The 20,453-nt window shown below is 40.1% G+C and overlaps 1 protein-coding gene across 3 annotated transcripts in view; it reads left to right on the forward strand.

Moving 5' to 3' along the window:
* The window catches only part of LOC126762105 (uncharacterized), a 97,400-nt gene that overhangs the window by 69,065 nt on the left and 7,882 nt on the right, over positions 1 to 20,453 (forward strand). For all 3 annotated transcript variants that reach the window (XR_007667422.1, XR_007667423.1, XM_050478625.1), the window contains exons 5-6: positions 12,240 to 12,519; positions 12,717 to 12,837. Coding sequence is in view for 1 of the 3 variants with exons in the window: in XM_050478625.1 (XP_050334582.1) it covers positions 12,240 to 12,519; positions 12,717 to 12,837 (401 nt within the window). In the remaining 2 variants the exon portion in view is untranslated. The remainder of the gene's footprint in view (positions 1 to 12,239; positions 12,520 to 12,716; positions 12,838 to 20,453) is intronic.

Below are 20,453 nucleotides of genomic sequence, written 5' to 3' on the forward strand. Positions count from 1 at the left end.
AACAAGATATCGTCATACAAAAATTACAATTCTTAACCTCATCTCCGAGGTAATTTGAAACTAATCTACGCGAAAACTCTCTGTGCGACACTGATTTAGCACCATCTACTTGCTAACATTGGAAATCTATTACATTATCGCAGTTGATTTAGACACTACAAGAGAAAACAAGTAAGGAAGGGCTAAGTTCAGGTGTCACCGAACATTTTATACTCTCGCATCATAAAGTGATAATCGAGATTTCATTGTCCGTCATTTACATATTTTTCAAATATCGTATTTGTGTAAAGTCTTATTCCGCTATCATCATTGTTTCCTAATGTACATATATATTATACAGAGAAGGCATCAGATGGGATATATATAGCGTTATATTGGAAGAAGGCGTGGTTGTGAACCGATTTCACCCATATTCGTACATGTCATCAGGGTGTTAAGAAAATATTATATACCGAATTTCATTGAAATCGGTCTAGTAGTACCTGTGATATGGTTTTTGGACTATAAGTGGGCGACGCCACTCCCATTTTCAATTTTTAAAAAAAGCCTGGATGCAGCTTCCTTCTGCCATTTCTTCCGAAAAATTTAGTGTTTCTGACGTTTTTTGTTAGACGGTTAGCGCACTTTTAGTGATTTTCAACATAACCTTTGTATGGGAGGTGGGCGTGTTTATTATCCGATTTCTTCCATTTTTGAACTGTATATGGAAATGCCTGAAGGAAACGACTCTATAGAGTTTGGTTGACATAGCTATAGTAGTTTCCGAGATAAGTACAAAAAACTTAGTAGGGGGGCGGAGTGACCCCCACTTTTCCAAAAAAACTTACGTCCAAATATGCCCTCCCTAATGCGATCCTTTGTGCCAAATTTCACTTTAATATCTTTATTTATGGCTTATTTATGACACTTTATAGGTTTTCGGTTTCGCCATTTTGTGGGCGTGGCAGTGGGCCGATTTTGCCCATCTTCGAACTTAACCTTCTTGTGGAGCCAAGAAATACGTGCACCAAGTTTCATCGTGATATCTCAATTTTTACTCAAGTTACAGCTTGCTCGGACGGACGGACAGACGGGTGGATCCTGATCACTTTGGTATATTTAACCCTATATCTGACTCTTTTAGTTTTAGGACTTACAAAACAACCGTTATGTGAATAAAACTATAATACTCTCCTTAATGTAAACAAACGGCAGTGAGAACGGTCTGGATAAGTGAAGTGATTAAATGTAATCTAATCACTTAACATTTTTTGTGGGAGTATAGTTTAAGATAGGGCAGTCGAAATGTCGGTCGATGCTAATTATACTAAAAATTATTTTCTCAGATAATTCTTTATCAGCTAAATGAAGTTGAATTGTGTAATTAGGGAAAGCGAAGTGCTCAACAGTTTGTATTTCTCGCAAAATTATGTGTTACTTAGATTATTGTAAAGCAACTCGGCAGGCTCGAAGATGTCTGTTTCATCTTCCAAGACCACAAACTTTCGATTCCATTTCTCCTTCTGCCTATAGCAGACTTAATTTCTGGCAGTTTCATTTTTCAAAGACCATATAATTTTGCCAAGAAGAAGCTTACAATCGATAACTTAAACATCAATTTGTTAAGGCTGTGTAAGTTTCTGCTATGACTCGTGATTCGATGAAGACATGATTGTAGAGATGTTCTAACCGCAGTCTAGCAAAAGCTGGACAGTGAAGAAGATAGTACTTGGTTGTTTCTACCTCAACTTCCTATATAAAATTTTGAAAACGTTTTTTTCATTATCATATGAATGTTTATATCCAAATGTGTCCTAGGAACCCCTACGATTGCAGTAAGGTGAACTATGTCAAGAACAAGTAGTTCAGTAGATCTTCTGCGTTCTGCTTTAGGTCAAACGGATCGTCGACCAACGGCTGCGTACGCGATGTCAATTGATGCAGAACCAATGTGAGCGCGGTAAGGGTTCTTCTTCATGCTAGCTGCAAGCGATTCTGCAGTGTATTGATGATATTTCTTGTCGTTGACTTACTTTGAGCGCACAGTTTCCAAATTCTGCGAGGGTATTGCGAATTTGCTGTCGGAGTGAAAGCTCAGCTTCCCGAAAGAAGCTGTACTCCGGGTTTACCACAGCGAAGTAGCTATTCTTCCTAATCGCTGTTTGGTGCCAATTGGAAATTCCAAGTGTAGCCAGGTCTTTCTCCACCTGGTCTTTCCAACAGAGTGGAGGTCTTCCGGCAGGCACTGATTCGAATACTCTCAGAGCTGGAACATTTTCGTCCATTTGGATGACATGATCTAACCAGCGTAGGCGCTGTCTCATAACTCAATGAACTATGTCAATGAATGCGGTATTCGCTGTTGACAATGCGCATAGAACCATTCATTTTCGCAAAACTTTCTGTCGAAAACTCGTAACGTCGACCCATCAGATGTTGTCATCGTCCATGCGAGAGAGGCCTTCTAAATTGCCTACTCAGTCCGGAGTAGTACCTGTTGGCAAGAGTTATTCTGTGTTGGATTTCGAGACTGACGTTGTTGTTGGTGTTAATGCTGGTTCCAAGATAGACAAAATTTTCTACGACTTCGAAGCTATGACTGTCAACAGTAACGTGGCGCCCAAGTCGTGGGTGCGACGACTGTTTGTTTGCTGACTGGAGATATTTCGTCTTGCCCTCGTTCATTACCGGTTGTTATGGCCAATGATATCGATGTCATCGGCGCATGCCAGCAGTGGTACACTTTTGTAGAAATTTGTAGTTTCTCTATTCAAATCTGCAGCTCAAATTCAGTCACCTTGTCTAAAAGCTCGTTTCCAAGAGCTCCTTTTCCATTCCTTTGCCCAATATTAGAATATTTCAGTGATGTTATCGAAAATTGTTAATAACATTTTTATTTTTTGTTGCTTATTTATGGTAATCAGCAAGTTAGTTTTCATTTGTTTATGCACTTAAGTCTGCTTCGTCTGAATCACTGCTGCTAATTTTCAGCCACATTCCATGCCAGAAGCTGTATACAGCTGAGGCACCAGGCACACATCTCTGCACTTCATTTGCAGCAAGTTTCGCGTTGACAAAAGGATAAAGAACCGTTATGTGCACATTATAAAATCTGCAATGCGCCGCTTAATGCGTGTTGTTTGTATAATTGCCGTTGCTGTAATAAAAACAATACAACTAATGTGCAACAACAACAAATCAACAAATGAACAATAGCAAATCCGACAGCGATTGCGTGGAAACGCTACAACAACAACAATTTAAACTTGCCTAATAGTCACTTATTAGTTGTCAGCGGCGAAGTGGGTGCCCCACAGCGCCGCAGAGAGTATGCCAGCGTGGGTGCGCGTGTGCGTATGAGTGTGAGTGTTTGTTGGCATGTCGCTGCCGCAAGTCACTTGTTTATATATGAATAAGTGTGTATTTACCGCTTAGTGCTTTTAATTGTAAAATATACAAACGCATTGCTGGTGCCACCTTCAGCCTCGTGACACCGGCTGTAGTTGTTGTTGCTATTGTTGCTGTTGTCATTGTCATTGTTGCTCATTATTTGCATTCGCGCTAATGCCAAATGTAAGCAGCATTAACAAGGATTTAGTTTTGCTAAGATGTCACTCTAACCCGCCGCGCCGCCCTAACCACCACATTCTGCCGCCCACTCTCTGTGGCGCTGTTGCAAGCGCGTGCTTGTATGTGTGTGTCGGTTTGTTGTTATTAGCGCCGCTCACTTCGTGTTTTGTGTTTATCGCCACTTTGCCGATTAAACAGCTGTTGTTGTTGACTGTGTGCGTGTTGTTCTTGTTGCTGGCTGCCAACGCACGGATCTAAACTAAACGCAGCCCCAGCCGCAGGTCTTCGTTCTCACAGTAAACTTTTAATTCCCGTAAAATACTTTAAACTTGTCGCATCGCATCTTCACCACACGCCACCCCACCCTTTGGCCGCCTCCTGCCTTATTAGTCGCGGCGTTAACCGAATTGGTTGCGTTCAACCGCACGCCCGCATCTTGTCGCCGCACTTCGTTTGTCCCACGCAAATATCCGCCTTTAAGAACAATGTGCGCTCGCTCTCCCGCTGTCGCGCTCTGCCGCTCTCGCATTAAGCGTCTAAAAAGCGAATCAACAGCTCTGAATATGAAGCGTTTATTTACACTATTTTCCGTTGTTTTTGATGTCTAAGTAAGCGTATTAATTTAATTACATTCAACAAATTATAACAGTACACTTGCAACAAAATGTTTTCATTTGCGCACACTGTTATTGTTGTGTGTGTGTGTGTGTGTGTGTGTAAGCCTGTGCTACCCCCCGCTGTTCTTTGCTCGTACATATCATCCTTCCACTCGCCAGTATCAAAGTAATGAGCGCGTAATTAAAGCTTAGTTGCTGAAGTTGCACTGATACTTCTAAACTACCGTTACTTACTTTGGAAGTCCATAAAGTGAATTGGCGCACAGATCAAAATAAACCTTTTTATAATTTTATTTTAAATTCGAAAGGAAGATATCATGTAGAATAAGGGTTGCTGGTATGGTACATCACTTCTCATTGTTATTGTTGTATTGACAAATCTTATTCGATTTGAATCAAGCTCGAAGCTGATTAGATATGTGGAACCCATTTAGATTTTGAATATGTTTTCTCCATTTTACAATAAAATTCGGAAATACATAGATCTTAGGCAAAGCTGAGTTATATTGAAATTAATTTTTCCTAATAAATAAGGACAGTCAATACCTCCATTAATTACACTGAAAACATATGAAAGGGAAACGGACCGTCGATTTTCAAGTGATTTAACGTATGTATATGTATCAGCAAGGAACGAAACGTATACGACGGTACGCGGTCAACAAATTTTAAGGAGCGGAGGGAAAATTTAAGAAAAATCTTTTGAACACGTTCAATCCAATCAATTGACGATAGGTACTATAGTCTCCAGATGAACACAGCATACTCCAAGATAGAACGAACAAATCATCTGTACAATAATTTTAACGTATAGGAGTCGGAAAATTTCGAAGCACTTCGACGGACTAAGCCAATCACTGAAAATTATTTAGAAGTGATATAATTGATTTGGTTATTGCAAGAAAATCTGTTGTCAAAGATTATCCCAAGATCTTTAATTTCAGCTACACATTTTAGGACGCAAGTCCCAAGTAGCTTACAAAGGAGATTTGATAACATTTATCTAAATTCAGAAAAAGTTGCGATTTTAAATACCAATCATAAAAACTATCAACATCACATTGAGGTTTAATAACATTTTCGGAGTTCTTGATTGTTGTGAAAGTTTTTAAATCACCTGCATATAGCAAAAATCTAGCAAAAAGCAAACAACAGGAAATGTCGTTGATAAACAGCACAAAGAGCATAGGACCTAAAACGCTTCCTTGTGGCACTTCCGATGATGCAATGAAAGAGTCGGATAACACCCCATCGACAATAACAACACAATATCTATTGTGCTAAAATGACTTGATCCACTACAAGAAGACAGAGTGAAGGCCTAAAGAGAGTTAGAAATTGTGTGAAACTTTATCAAAGGCTTTAGAAAAATCTGTGTAACCACAATCTATTTGAAATCCAGCGGAGAAGGCAGACATGCAATAATCACTAAAAACCGCTAAATTTGGTACAATAGAGCGACCAGAGAAAATTCCGTGCTGATTGACGTTAATGATTGACTTAACAGCAAAGAAAAACTTATTTTTAACAGAACACTCAACAATCTTGGAAATGGTAGGGAGTTTAGAATTAGGTCTATAATTTGAAACAATATCCTTTCAATCCCCCTTAAGGATAGGGGTAATGAATTTCAATTTCCAATCTGAAATAAAATTACCAGAAGACGGACACTTATTGAAGAGAAGCATGAGAGTATATAGCAAGGCAGAACAATTTTTTAATTTCATAGATTAAGAATGCCGAAAGGTTTGCCTTTGATCGTCCACAGATTATTTATTTATTAAAAAAAGTGCAAAAGTTCAGAGAAAATACAAGTTCGACATATTTGCAGCCTCTTTAGAAATATTGTTCTTAGAGAAGAAAGTCTTATCCTCGTTCGGGTTTGCTGGAGTCCAGACCCTGAGGCACTGCTGTTCCACCGAGCTTTTACCATTCGTTAACTGTTACAAAAGTGCCGTTTAAAAAAGAAAACTCTACACTGGGAAAGCTTGAGACAAAGGATTTAGATATCAGATAAGTTATACGAAGGACAGGTTCGGAACATTACTACAAAGTCGAGGGAATGATCAGACAACTACTAACCTACTTAACTACAATCCACTAAAATGGAGTTAAGGTTGTCATTATTTACATAGATTTTTGGTATCAAGTCTACTGGGTCTTATATGGCCCCAGTGTAAATTTGTTCCATAACTTGAAATCAATATTTTCGGGTTACGGGTTGTTAATTAAAACATATCTTCTTCTTCTTAATTGGCGTAGACACCGCTTACGCGATTACAGCCGAGTTAACAACAGCGCGCCAGTCGTTTCTTCTTTTCGCTATGTGGCGCCAATTGGATATTCCAAGCGTAGCCAGGTCCTTCTCCATCTGGTCCTTCCAACGGAGTGGAGGTCTTCCTCTTCCTCTGCTTCCCCCCGCGGGTAAGCGTCGAATACTTTCAGGCTGGAGTGTGTTCGTTACAACATGATGCCAGCGTAGCCGCAATTCGCTGAAGTATTTATCTGTACAGCTCATCATTCCATCGAATGCGATATTCGCCGTGGCCAATGCGCAAAGGACCATAAATCTTTCACAGAACTTTTTTCTCGAAAACTCGCAACGTCGACTCGTCCATCTATTTTATGTGTGACTTATAGAGTTTGGACTTTGCTGCTCAATTGCCTACTCAGTCCGAAGTAGCACCTGCTGGCAAGAGTTATCCTGCGTTGGATAATTAAAACATATATTGTATATAATATCTAGTAAATATAGATCCATTATTTTTCCCATAGATAATGTCTTTAAAAATCTGAATCTTACGTTGTAAACATGCGACGGGGTTACGCTATGTGATCTAAATAAAAAAAAATATTATTTGCTAAACAATCATCTGTTTGTGCTTGCTTGGCTCAGTATTGTTTGAACACATGTCAAAGCAGGGCATCAGCAAAGAGAAGATGTGGCATATTTTACAGTTTATCTTCGATAACCTTTTTAGAAAGTGCTTTCCTAACCTTACACTTCTTGTACTTAATTGCCTGTTGTATTTTAAATAAAATCGATGAATGATTTTTATTGAACTTATTTTATTCATGATCAAACTGAGCTCAGAAATTTAAATCAATCAAGCTATCTGTGAGATGTGATAGCGGGTTCATATATCAATCTAATAGATATGCCTGCCAAACTTCATAAAGTTACGTTTAAAGTCATCCGTTGGACGCATGAGAATTTAAGAAAATTGCTGCCTTCCACATTTCAAAACATATACATATGTCAGAGTAATCCTAAGTGTTCGTATGGTCTGTAATCATATACGAAAAATATGTTATGTCCAGTGGGATCAGAAAGCTTATGGCGTTGTCCCACCAGGACGATCTGTGATCAAAAACGGTTGCCTCAGGAGGATCGGTTTCTTTTGTAAAATCAAATTAAAGTCTACAAACTCGCCCCGTTCTCTCTCTCTCTCAATTCCTTTCTATCTATCCGTTTCAAGGACGGACGTATGGCATGATGGGAGGCCATACAGACAATTTATCACATGATGCCGCAAATTGATTAGCGATAAGTAGTTTAAGCAAATTTGCAGCCTTCCACATTCTAAATCATACTATATATATTAGGGTTATCTCAAGCGTTAGTACTCGTATGGTGTGAATATAGAAGGGGACTGGACATTTTCGGATCCTTTGGAAACTATGTTTCTCTCCTATCTCTACCTTCCTCTTTCTCTCTCAAAGCAATTTAAGGCCGCTCTGTAATTAAATATTTTCTGTCGCAGAAAGAACTGTTGCTAATGTTTTCAAGTTATAGCCTGCGAACTCTGTCTCGCTCTCTTTCTAGTTCTCTCTTAACTCTATTTCCTTCATTTTTTCCCTCCCTCTCTTTTTCTCATTCCGTTTCTCTTGTCTCTCTGCATTTTATTTTATAGCTTTCTCTCTTGCTGCAATTTAATCTTTTGTGCCGTATCTAAACTGCAATTTTAATAGGAAGCAGCTAACTTTATTAACTTATAAGATTTTTTGCCTTAGCTTGACTCTTACGACGTTATTGGTTTGTGTCAGCGAAATGAACCACTTCAAGAATTGTCAGCCAAGAGAGATACCCGCTGCAATGTCAGAAAGCAATTTCAAAATAAGTTCATAATCAATTTGGAGCACTTCTGCAGAAAACTCGTCAACTGGTTGATGAAGATGAATTACTTCTTATTTTATATTGCAAATTCGAAGAAATCAGCGCATACTTCTTGCGCTTTCCATGAAAAGTCAGAATTAATAATTTCGTTGCCAGAAAGCCAAATTGAAACGTGCAACCGATTCAATGCCATTTGATGCCACATAAGCCGCAGCAAAGTACTAGGAAATACACATTACGCAATTCAAGAAAATAATCGAAAGAAAATATAAACACTCCATCGGCAGTAAGCCGTCAATTGCGGCATTCAGAATTGCCAACGAGTGGCAACAAGCCGCGGAAAAACGAATTTTTGAGTACGCAAATGCTGAAGAGGCAAAAATCGGGTCCCCAAACTGATATCGCATGGCTTACTCAGCAATTACCGCTGACCCTATGACACTGCAGCGTGCCCCAAAAACAGCAACAAATCGGCGTAGATTTTTAACTTTTCCTACTAACCTGTCTTGTTTGCGCAGTTCAGCCTTTTTTCGCAGGGGTCAAATGGCGACGGTGGCGGGGCGGTATTCACCAACTGTAATCTTAAATACCCACTTCACCTTTATCTTCGTACGAATGGCCTTTTAAGTGCTTTTAACGATTTCCCAACGGCAACTTTACCTGCCAAGCGAAAGCGCATATCGAGCCGAATTGTGTGGGCGTGCGAATGCCGTTCGTTGCCATGGCGTGCTCAGCGGCGGTTAAGTCATAAAAGAATGCGGCTGCGGCGCAGCGTTTTTGTCGCATTGCTAGTTTTTGTTGCAAATTTTCGGTTTCGTCGTGCTAGCTATTCATCAGCCCTAGCGGCGTGCGTTGTGCTGTCGCCCCCCCTTGGCGAGCATTTACTATTTAGCCACTCGCAAGGATCAACAGTTTTCACTCTTCACTTTTGCTTGGATTGCTGTGAATTTCATTCGTCAACTAGTCGATTGTTTTTTATATTGTTGTTGCTAACTTTTTCTGTGCGCCTCTGTGTTGGCCTTGGCATAAATATTTCGAGGCATTTTCATTTATTTCCTTACCCTTCCCACTGTGTGTTTTGCCCTCTAACGGTGAATAGCAGATTTCAGTTTTTTGTCTCCATTGACATGCCCGCGGCTGTGCGAGTGCGCTGTGCAGCTATGCGGCTGTGTTGGCGACGTGCAATACTGCGACACTTCCACTTAGTGACACAAATTTGACAAGTACAACGTGTTGCTGTGCACCGTGCAACAAATGCCGCGTAAACAATGGCGAAAGAAATTCAAGCGAAAATATACGAAAATGGTGAAAGCAACCAACTCAAGAACGCGCTAAAGAACAACGATGCTAGAAACAGTAGCAGCGTGACGCCAACGGCGTCAACTAAGCAAAGTAACGGGTTTTTCACTTTTGCTCACTTTGACCAATTTGGACGTCTCTTTCTGCTCGGGAAGTGTGGTTGGAGTGACGAGCTCTTAATAGTCGTCATTTTTCTAAGTGAGTTTGCACAAATGCATGCGCAGCGCCACTGGAATTGCAGGCAAATGTACATCGCGCAACGAAATATGCTATTTTGTGGCGCAAATGGACGGAGCGTTAAACGGATTTGTGTACCGAGATTTCGCGGAAGTCTTGAAAAAAGAAAGCTTAGGTGAATAAATTTACTTTCCATTCTGCTGGTCGTATATGTACGTACTGTACATCCCACAGTAATCATATGGGCGTGCTGAGATTGACAGTTGCTAGCTTAATCAGCCATAGTGGATGCAGAGCCTCTCCATGGCAAAATTTGAAATTATTGAAAAACAATATCATATTCTACGAAGAGCTGATGTATGTTCCTTATCGGTTTTTCGCCACCGTATTTGAATAGCTCGGTCAGCAGGCAGGGAAGAGTTCCCTCCATAATCTTAGTATGTTCTTGGAATCAGATCATATCGGGGGCTTTTACAAGAATGTGCTCCGGTCTGGACATCTTCTGTTGAATGCCGCATCTATTCGTAGATTTTTCGAGCATTTCCCCTGTTGGCCAGCTTATCAAGCTCTTCATACTCACGCATTTGTGCCTTTCTCTTTGTCTGTCGGCAAATGCGTCTCGGTTCTCTCTTCAACTGGTATCTATCCCATCCCGCACGTGAACTTCACATATTTATGCTAATTAGCCGTTTTGATGTTATTGGAGTGGTCGATTGTAACGTTGCGAGGTAGGCAGACATGATAATCGTCATCGTATTAGCTGTTTTTTGCCTTTTCCAAAAACCAATGGCTTCGTTTGCAGCCGTCCGGAAGGAAGGACGGTCATTTCAGTCCCACAGTTTTCTAATACCGAGTTGCTGATGAGTGCCCTCTGAGAGAAGGAGTGCAAGTCGAATATGATCGATCGAATGGGTGGGTTTTTGTCCGGAGGCAGCCAGGTAGCTTGCTGATTTTTTCTGTGCTAGAATCTAGTACTACAGATAACCATATTTCGGGCTTCGACGAAGTCGATCAGCATCAACCCATTCAGGGATCTTTCATCATTGAGGCTGATTTTACTCGACCGTTGTGCCAAAGATACCTGGCGTTAAAGTCGCCAAGCACGAATTTGACATCGTGGCGGGGACAGCTTTCATAGATGCGATTCAAGCGCTCATAGAAGACACCTTTATTTACATAATTTTTCTCTTCCGTGGCTAGACGTTCATCCACCAGGGTGAATGCCAGGGCTCGGCGACAGAGTCTCCCTTCAACCACGAATCCCACACCAAATTTGCGCTTCTTTTTGGCTTCTGTAGTAAATGCCACAAGGACCTACTTACCTCAGTCCTTGTCCCGTCTATCGCATTCCTTGGACGGCGGTGATGACAGACTTTACTCTTATGAGGACATCAATCATCCAAATTAAGTGACCGGACATTCCAGGTGGATACTCTTAAATTGTAATCCTTAATGCCTTTGCCATGTTTCTTATCAAAAGGGGAGTCTCTCATCCGATGCTGTTGTTTCCTTTGCATTGAAGACGTTTTTTAAAGTATTTTTTTGCGAAGCATTTTGGTGCTCTTTTTCCCCGAAGTTGTTGTTGTTGAATTATTTTCCGAAATTAGTTTTGATTCACCAAAACACGATTCTTAATGGCACAATATTTACTCTTACAAGCTCTCAACTGCTTACCATCTGATACCGCAATAAAACCGCATGCCCGCAGGTCTGATCTGCCTCTTCATGATACTTTTCGACAACAATTTCTTCTTATTCTTGCATTTGACGAATTGACGCGAACGTTTTAAAGCTAAATGAGTGAGTTTAACAAAGCAGATTCATGAAGAGAGTGGTACCGAGAAAAACAGTGCAAAGAGAGGGGGCCGCGTTGGATGCCTTGCGGTCGAAAATTGACAGTTCACTTCGTCATTCGTTTGAGTTTAGCATGCTGTGCCAGCCACTCCCTAAAAATCTCTGCTGTATAGTGATTTCCTTTAAATCCGCTATGGCTTAAGCCTTTGTAGAGTTGGCTGTCAGCAGCAAGTGCCTTTGAAGCGCAAGCAAACAATATATCAGCCATACTCCCTCTTTTCGCACGTCAAATGCAATACAACTCGCCTTAGTCGAATAAAATGCGAAAAAGAGAAAGTGACAACAACAATAAAAACAAAAACAACCACCTTGGTGAGTCCAATCGCGCAAGAACAGCGGCAGTCAGCCAGCAGCGCGCTATTGCCTCTATTTGCTTTGCCACTTTTATGAATTTTTTTCAACACCCTCCTGCCTCACTCACACTTACACACGCACACACATATATCGCGTTCAACAAATCCTGCCTGCTGCCTGAATGCTAGCCAGTATCTTGGTGGCTCTTTGATTTACTTATTTATGCCTCGCTTTAAGCGTTTGTTCATATTTAACTGTGTGTGTGTGCGTTGGTGTTTGTTCGCCCTGTGCTTGCACACTTTTATCACCTCTCGTTTTGCTGTCTAACGCAGGTATTACATGGAGCGCAAGATCTTCCAACACCTGCTGGAATTGAAGTCCCTGCAAATACGCTCCACCAAACTGAACGAAGCCGTGCTGGTGAAGCGCGCCGTTGACGATTACCACAAATCATGTGCCGCGCTGGGTGGTGAGACGGGCACGCGCTTGCGGCGCTATCCATTCAGCGAGTACACATTCAAGAATTTCGAGTTGTTCCTCTACGAGACACTGAAGGCACTGCAGAAGCCGGGCACCTATAATTTCCAGAACATCAACGAGGTTTACGAGGAGGTAAGCATTTACATGCAAATACATACAAGTGTATATATATATGTTTGTGTGCGTATTATGATTGACATGTGTTGAAAGTGAGCTTCCGGCTGAAAGTTATTGAAAATTATGCATGCTTTATATGCGTAGCACTCGAAGCGGCGCGAAAAGTGGAGTGCGAAATGTAATAAATTAAATTTTTATTTGCATACTTTTAGGCGGAACGCCGTTTGAGTCCCGACTACAACGCTTACGAGAAGGCGCTGCAGTGCACCACCAAGACCCACCGCTGCCTGCACGCTGCCCACGCCTACACTGGCATACCGTGCGCCGCTTACAGTGAGTATTTTACCTCAATGTCCGTAGTATATATACATTTATTCAAATACTTATATATGCATACAAGTACATATACACATTTATAAATATATGTATGTATGTATGTATGTGTGGTCGTATGTTTGTGTGCGTGCGTTTATTTCCACTTGCAGTTGTATTTGAGGTCTTTGCTGAGGGTTTTATTGGCTGTAAAATCGAATCGCAAATTTGTATGCAGATGCTGCTATTAATCTAAAACTAAAGGGTTGCCAGATGGTCGATAAACCGCGCGTAAAGTGAAACTTCGCTTCCATAGATATTTATGTATTTGATAGCATATTCGCTGTTGATAACAAGCTGTCAATACTTGTTTGAACACATAAATAATTTACTTGCTTTTCTCGAAATTATTTGAGGGGAATTATTTGCATAGTCTTCACACGCTTTTCTCTGCTAGAGGTCACACTCGTTTATAGTGTGACCTTTAGCATGGTTTAACCACAGAACTTATTAAGAGTTGTGCTATCAGCGTATTATTTTGAATATGAATTGACATATGGCACCTAAAATATAAGAAAGGAAAAAGGAGAAGTATAGAAGAATATATAAAGTAGTAGTAAAACCATCGACGGTGATGACTTGCGCTTGCTTTCAGATCACGCTTCAACATGTGATCTTATATATTTGAGCAAAATTTTTCACTTTAAATCCCCATACTTCAAGTTTATATCATCTGCCATATCATATGTCAACTCCACACTGTCCCTTTATGTCTTTTCCGGCCTTATATTGAGCAGTCGAAAAAGTATTTTCGTATTTTGTCAATAGATGTTGTTGAAGTCGTATATCTGTATCTGTAGTGCTGCCAATCACATTGTGTCATACCATATAGTGTTGTAAAGGTGAAACTTTAAACTTCATTTATCCATAAAAAAAATATTCAACAATTCGGGGAAGTTGAAAAAAAGCTACAGCTGTTCAAAAATTAATGAAGATAATGAAGAAATTCGCTATATTTTGAAATTTTTGTATAAAAAATGGAAGATAGCCACGTAAGCCACCAATGAAATGGTGAAGTTTACTCAGACGATGCTATATCAGTTCGGGTACAACCACAATGGTTCGCTCGATTCCGTTCTGGAAGTTTCGATGTGAAAGATGCACCTCTCTCTGGTCGAACTTTCGTTTAAAAAAGTCGATGAAATTATGGAAAAGATTGACCAGAACCGTCACATAAGCAGCCATGACATCGCTAAGGAAATTAACATTCAGCATCAAACGGCTTTGAACCATTTCAAAAGGGCTGACTACAAAAAGATGCTCGATGTTTGAGTACTACATGAATTGTCTGTTAAAAGTTTAAAGGACCAAATTTACATCCGCTATTCTTTGCGGAAACGAAATGAAATCAAACCATTTCTGAAGCGAATGGTAACAGGAGACGAAAAGTGGATCAAATACGATAATAATGTGCGAAAAAGATCATGGTCCAAGCGTGGTAAGCTCAACAAATGGTCGCAAAGCCAGGATTGACGCCTCAAACGGTTATGCTGAGTGTTTGGTGGGATTGGAAAGGAATCATTTACTATGAGCTGCTCCAGCCTGGTCGAACGTCTACATTTTACTATTAACAAATGATGAGATTGAAGCAAGCAATAGAAAAAAATGGCCAGAACTGGTCAACAGAAAGACAACGCTACACCACACACATCTTTGATGACTCGGAAAAAACTGGGAGAGCTTGGCTGAGGAGTTTTGATGCATACACAATATAGACCTGATCTTGCACCATCGGTCTACCATTTGTTTCAGGCAATGCAGAACTCGCTTAACGGAGTAAAGTTGGCTTCAAAAGAAGCCTGTGAAAATTACTTTTCGCAGTTTTTCGCAGAGAAACCAGAAAAGTTCTACACTGATGAAATAATGTCTCTAGCGAAAAAATTTTAAAAAGTGGTTAACCAAAGTAGTACATATTTGGTTCATTAAAGTTCATTATAAAAACAAAAAATAAGTTGAAGATTGATTATAAATACGAAAAGACTTTTTCGACTACTCATTATATGTAAGTTGTTACGTATAAGTTTTTTTTTCAAAGAAAAATTATTAGAATCGACTGGAGAGTAAGTGGAAGTCTCAACAGTAAAGGCTATGAGCAATTTAAGATCTATTATCTTCTATTTTTTATGAGCTGGCCAAGTTTTTCTCAGATAAATTCAGTTGAAGCGATACGCTACCAGCAGCCCTTTGAAAGGTTTTCTACCTTCCCATTTTAGTACGTATAATACTACTTAGTTCTGTTTTTACTATTTTGAACTGTTCTCACTTCCATCATTTATTGTGATGGATTGCTCAAGTTTCTTTATTTTTTTATTATGCTGGTTGTACATAAGTTGGACAAGTTGTCTTCAATTTCAAAATAATGACTAGCCACAGGGACGCGGAGGCTAGAACGAAAGTATTACATGCTGATTGTTTCTCTTTGTTAGTTCCTGCTGCTCCATTTGTTTTCTACAACATTATGTTGAAAAAATCATATGTTTACAAGTTGAAGTCCTGGAATGTTTGACGAAAGGGGCCTTAAAATAAAAAAATAGTTGCGGATTGATTTACCTTTCTCGGTGTGTTGAGAAGCTGGTCGGTTGTAGACCTTACATATGAAAACCTTTCTCTTTCAGTAATTGACGGGTTAAGAATTAGTCGGGTACGAAAAATTAATTTCTGAAACTTGGCTTAGAGCTTTGAATTCGTCGCCTTTCTTATTTTTGCCTAATATCACTATATTCTTTCACATACTCTGAGCTAGATCAAGTAGGTAATGAAATGAAATTCTAAAATAAATAAAACCACTGAAACCACTTTAAATTGCGATCCAAACAAATACCAGAAAACCCAAAAGCACTTTACAAATGCTGCTCAGTTTCATGAAACTTCCTGCTTGTGTCAAAAAATAAAAGGAAAACACATTTTTTGCTGAATGAAAAGCGAGTTAATTATGTGTTTGTCGCTGAAAGAAAAGCGCCGCAAAGAAAAGGGACATAACCGTATTTTTTAGCTTCTCAGTGGCTGCCACTTTAAAGTTGGTCCAAAACAAATTTATCACCATTTTATTTTGCGGCCTGTTATTATGCTTATCATATTTGAAAACAAAAACAGCTTCAAAATGTCCGACGACCATTTTAAATATTCATTTTATACACGCAGGTATATACTATTACAGTATATATGTACATTTTCTTTTTGTTTAATTTCGCAAGCAAACTTAGTTAGACAAAGCGGTTGAGCTTGACAAGCTTCTAATCGGGCCGCTTACACAAAATAAAGTCGAGAACATAACTCCTTTGAACGCAGCTGAAGCAACCGGCCGAGGATGAACACAAAACCGGGCGACAAAAGCCCGACAACGCCGGTGTGAGAGGCCATGCGGCGGAAGGAAGCAGGGAGCGACAGCAGAAAGGTTAAAGGGCCAGCAGCAGAGAAAAGTGACTCATTAAGCGAGAATTAAAATTTAAATAGAATGCAGGTGACAGAAGACACAAGCGATGCGTTGCGGATGAGACCTAAACAACAGCAACAACAGCAGCAGCGAGTTGGATTTGATGGAAGGCGGAAAGTCTTGAATGACAGGCGTTTGCTTTAGATTAAGTTGAGGAAGAAGAAAAGTAGAGGGCGAACGAGGAAATTAGTTTGCAAAGATTGGATGAAAGTGGTAGGACTAAGGACAGCGGGGAGTAGACACTTTTGAGCTGCTAAAGTCAGTTTGCTGTGCGGGTTAAGCAGCCAGTTGCCGCTGCTGTGCACCTGCAGTGACTTTGCGGCTTTTTTGACTTTGCTTCGTCTTTCGACTTCCACGTGTTGTGGACTGTAGGCATTGTTTGGCACCCTTTGGAAAGGCAGTCAACGGCTGCGGCGGTTGGTTATTAGCGTGCTCTAGGTGTGATAGTCGCACTTGGCATTTGGGGCTTAACGAAACGGTAAAGGTATGTTTGTAGATTGTGGTCGCACTTTGTCGGTTCGTCCAGCTGCGCCACCTAATGATCTGTTTGTTTGTCATAGAGCGCGCCGCCTGTAACCGCAAAGCAGTTGACTTTGCCTACACGTGCGCGACAATAAAAAAATTCTAATTATGAGAAGATGCTTATTATTAACCAGAAAATTTTCTTCAGCTTATACATATATAGTAGCGTGTTGGTTTCAAAACGTTGCTAAAGTGCGAGGTGAACGAAGAGTTGTAAGAAAATGAGTCCTCTAGGAAATTGCTTCTGCGTGGATGGAATATTAAAAAAAGTAATTGGAAAAATAAAGAAACAGCGAAAGCTGCAGCTAATTCTTCACAAAGAATCGATTGATCTGGATAAAGGCATTAAATATGATAGATATGCCGCTTGTAACGTTCCGAAATCGAATACAAAAAGCTGAGAAACATTTTCGATCCATTTATTCAGACACGAAAAAAGCGCAGCAGAACCGAAAGTTGATGAAGAAAAACCAAAAACAAAACGCAAAAACTTCTGCGTGAGAACTTGCGAAGAATACTACAGGGTCTCAGTGTGTATTCCTCTGTTGGATACAATCGGCGACGGTTTGAGGAAGCGCTTTTCTAGAGAATTATTGATGGATTTCAACTGAGTTTTTTGCTTCCAGCAAAATTATGTGCTTTGAATACCAAAGAAATGGAAAATCTTATGGACTGCATGATAGATAGATTCAAAGGCCTTTTGGATAATGACAACGTCGTGCGACGTTTGAAGTTCAAAGTTGCACTTGATCACTGGCAGTGCCAATTGGGGCAGAAGCAAAAGTCAATAGACAACAAGTTACCGACTACTGCATAGGAAACGTTAAAGAACTGCGATGTAGATCTACAATATATATGCCATAATTTATAGTTTTCTTCGCATATTCTGCAGACTTCCTGTGACAAATGCGTGGTCTAGAAGCTATTTTTCGACACTTCGTCCGCAGTATGAAAACAAATATGCTTCGAGATAGATCAGCCTGGCGTTGCGGCACACGTTTCATGACACTTAAGTCACTGCAGAAGAAGTTCTGTGGTATTACGTTGACAATACCATCTGGGCGAATTCTAAGCACAAGTGCGCTCACTTCCCAGGCAACACAATTTAATTTCCTTCTGACATTCTACGGCATAGAAATCGAGAGCTAATGAATATATTGGGTTAAAACTTAGTACTAATAATGCTTGAAGGTATGCCATCTCACGTGTGAAAAATTAGTCGAAATCCAGATCAGAAGGCGTTTCAAAAAATCTGATGGCAAGATTTGCCACTGCTGTGCTAAGAGGGCTGTCGGGTATTTGAGGTGTCCTTATTACGAATTTGTCTTCAAAATTTTGCTATCGCGTACAGCTATTTTTGTCATTTTAATAAATGGTGGTGGCTTGAGCCCCACACCCTTTGAGTACAACACTGAAAATGTTCATGTTATTCAGTGTTCATTATTTGGTTAAGCTCATACCAAATCCAGCTTATTTGAGCTAATTAGGCTTGCCAAAGTTTCTTTGGAATTATAAAATTTCTTAGTCAGTTTTTGAGATATTCGCATGAGAATTATACAAGGCGCGTTCCAAAGTAAACAGGACTTAAAAAAAAAAAACAGAATAAATGGTTTTTTTCGGCAAAATCAATTTATTTTCTTCAAAATAGTATCTTTCTGCTTCAATACAGCTTTTTGCATGGTCCGAAAGCATGTCGAACGAGTGTTTTAGCTCGTTGGCCGGTATGACCGCAAATATGCCGGTGCAAGCCTTTTAAATGGCCGTTACGTCTGCATAATGCTTTCCTTTCATGGGTAAATGAATGTTTCCAAAAAGGTAGAAGTCGCACGGTGCCATATCAGGTGGTCAGGTGAATACGTGATTTTTGGTCAAATAATCGGTCACATGATGTCCTTCGAATGTTGGATTCTGAGCAATTTTTGGTCGTCAATCAATTTTTGCGGAACAAACCGTGCACACAACTTTCGTAAGCCCAAATGTTCGGTCAAACTGCGATAAATCGATGTTCAGGTATCCCAAACATACCTGATTTTGTACCAAAAAATCCACGCGCTCTAATAAACATACACTTTTCAGTATATAACGTCAATATATATATAATATTTACCAAATATTTATTTGCCAGAATTCTTACATCTCAAATCGTCTGATTAAATTTACCATTTTATCCAGATCGGCCAGCTACTGCTTTTGGCCCACGGCCTGCTGGTTTAAACGTAACATCATTTTGCGCGTATTTTTGGTGTGCCACTTCACGCACACTGCGCCATTTGTCATTTACCGTTGTGTTTTCTGTGTTGTGTTTTCTGCATCCGTCCACCCAAATGGCTGAAAGAACCAACACCACTACATACATATGCCAGCGTACTACTTATATATGAACTCATTCCCTCAATCTCCTTAACGTGTATTCCGCTTTCTCTCCCAGTTAAGTTTAAAAATTCGCCGTTGCTCGCATTTAAATGTCACTTTTGCTTCGCATTTTATTTATTTTATTTTACTTTATTTGTTGCTTTACTTTCATTTCGTCGTTGTCACTGTCGCTGCTTTGGCTGTGCTCTCCTTTCCGGTCGTTTTCTTTCACTTTTACAAATCCATTGTTGGCATTTTAGCTGGCTGTTGTTGTTGTTGCCATTGTTGTTGTTGTTGTCGTCGCTGTTTTCGTTGTTTTAATGTGCTGGCCCACAGCGCGCGCGAATGATACAATATTTCAGTGCGTCCCCCCGGGGAGCCCGAAATGCAACTCTGGTGGAACTTTTATTATAATTTTCTTTTGCAAACTTTTTTCTTTAGTTTTCAACACAGTCGCTCTGAGTCTGCTTCTTTCTCTGTGGAGATCTTCGCCGCCATTATTGTGCTGCTGCATTTTCGTAACGGAAATATCTTAGCGATTTTCGGTTTCATGCATGTGTGGGTGTAAGTATATATGTATATGTGTGTATGTGTTCATGTGTGTATGTTGAACATTCCTTACAATTTTGTGTAAACCCATTAGAAGTGTTATTGTTGTTGCTGTTGTTTCAATATTCAGTTGATGCAATGGTCTGAATGGTCAGACGTTGCACTGTTGCTTCACTGACAGTGTCCACATAACGGAGAAGTGGTAAATGAACAACCGCTGGTGGTGATGAAGCGAATGTTGCCTCCACATACGCACATACGCACACACAAGCACACAAACACATACATACATATGTATGTATATAAATGCGTAGCAATATGAGCGGCGACAATCAGCAAATGCAATTTATTTCGCTTAAGTAACAGAAAATAACGAAAGGACGCAATACAAACAACAACAACACAACACAATAGCCGAAATTCTTAGCGGGAATAATGTGAATGTAAACATGAAACTGATTTCTGTTGTGTGACATACATTCGGTTGCATACACCCACACATACTTACATCCGCAGAGCCACAAAGCGAAGCAGCTCGTCCACAGCCGGACATTGTAGTAGCTGACAAACGTAGTGCGCTGAAGTTTGTTTCTGGCGAAATGCAATAAAGCTTGTCAGCAACTGACAAAAATTTAAGTCATTTAAGTATGTGATTTATGTGTCTGCTGTCTGCAAAGCTCCTGGAGAGGTTCTCACGTCCGATAAACCACAGTTTTCTCAA

This window comes from Bactrocera neohumeralis, chromosome 2, assembly GCF_024586455.1.
Source record: "Bactrocera neohumeralis isolate Rockhampton chromosome 2, APGP_CSIRO_Bneo_wtdbg2-racon-allhic-juicebox.fasta_v2, whole genome shotgun sequence".
Lineage (NCBI taxonomy): Eukaryota > Metazoa > Arthropoda > Insecta > Diptera > Tephritidae > Bactrocera > Bactrocera neohumeralis.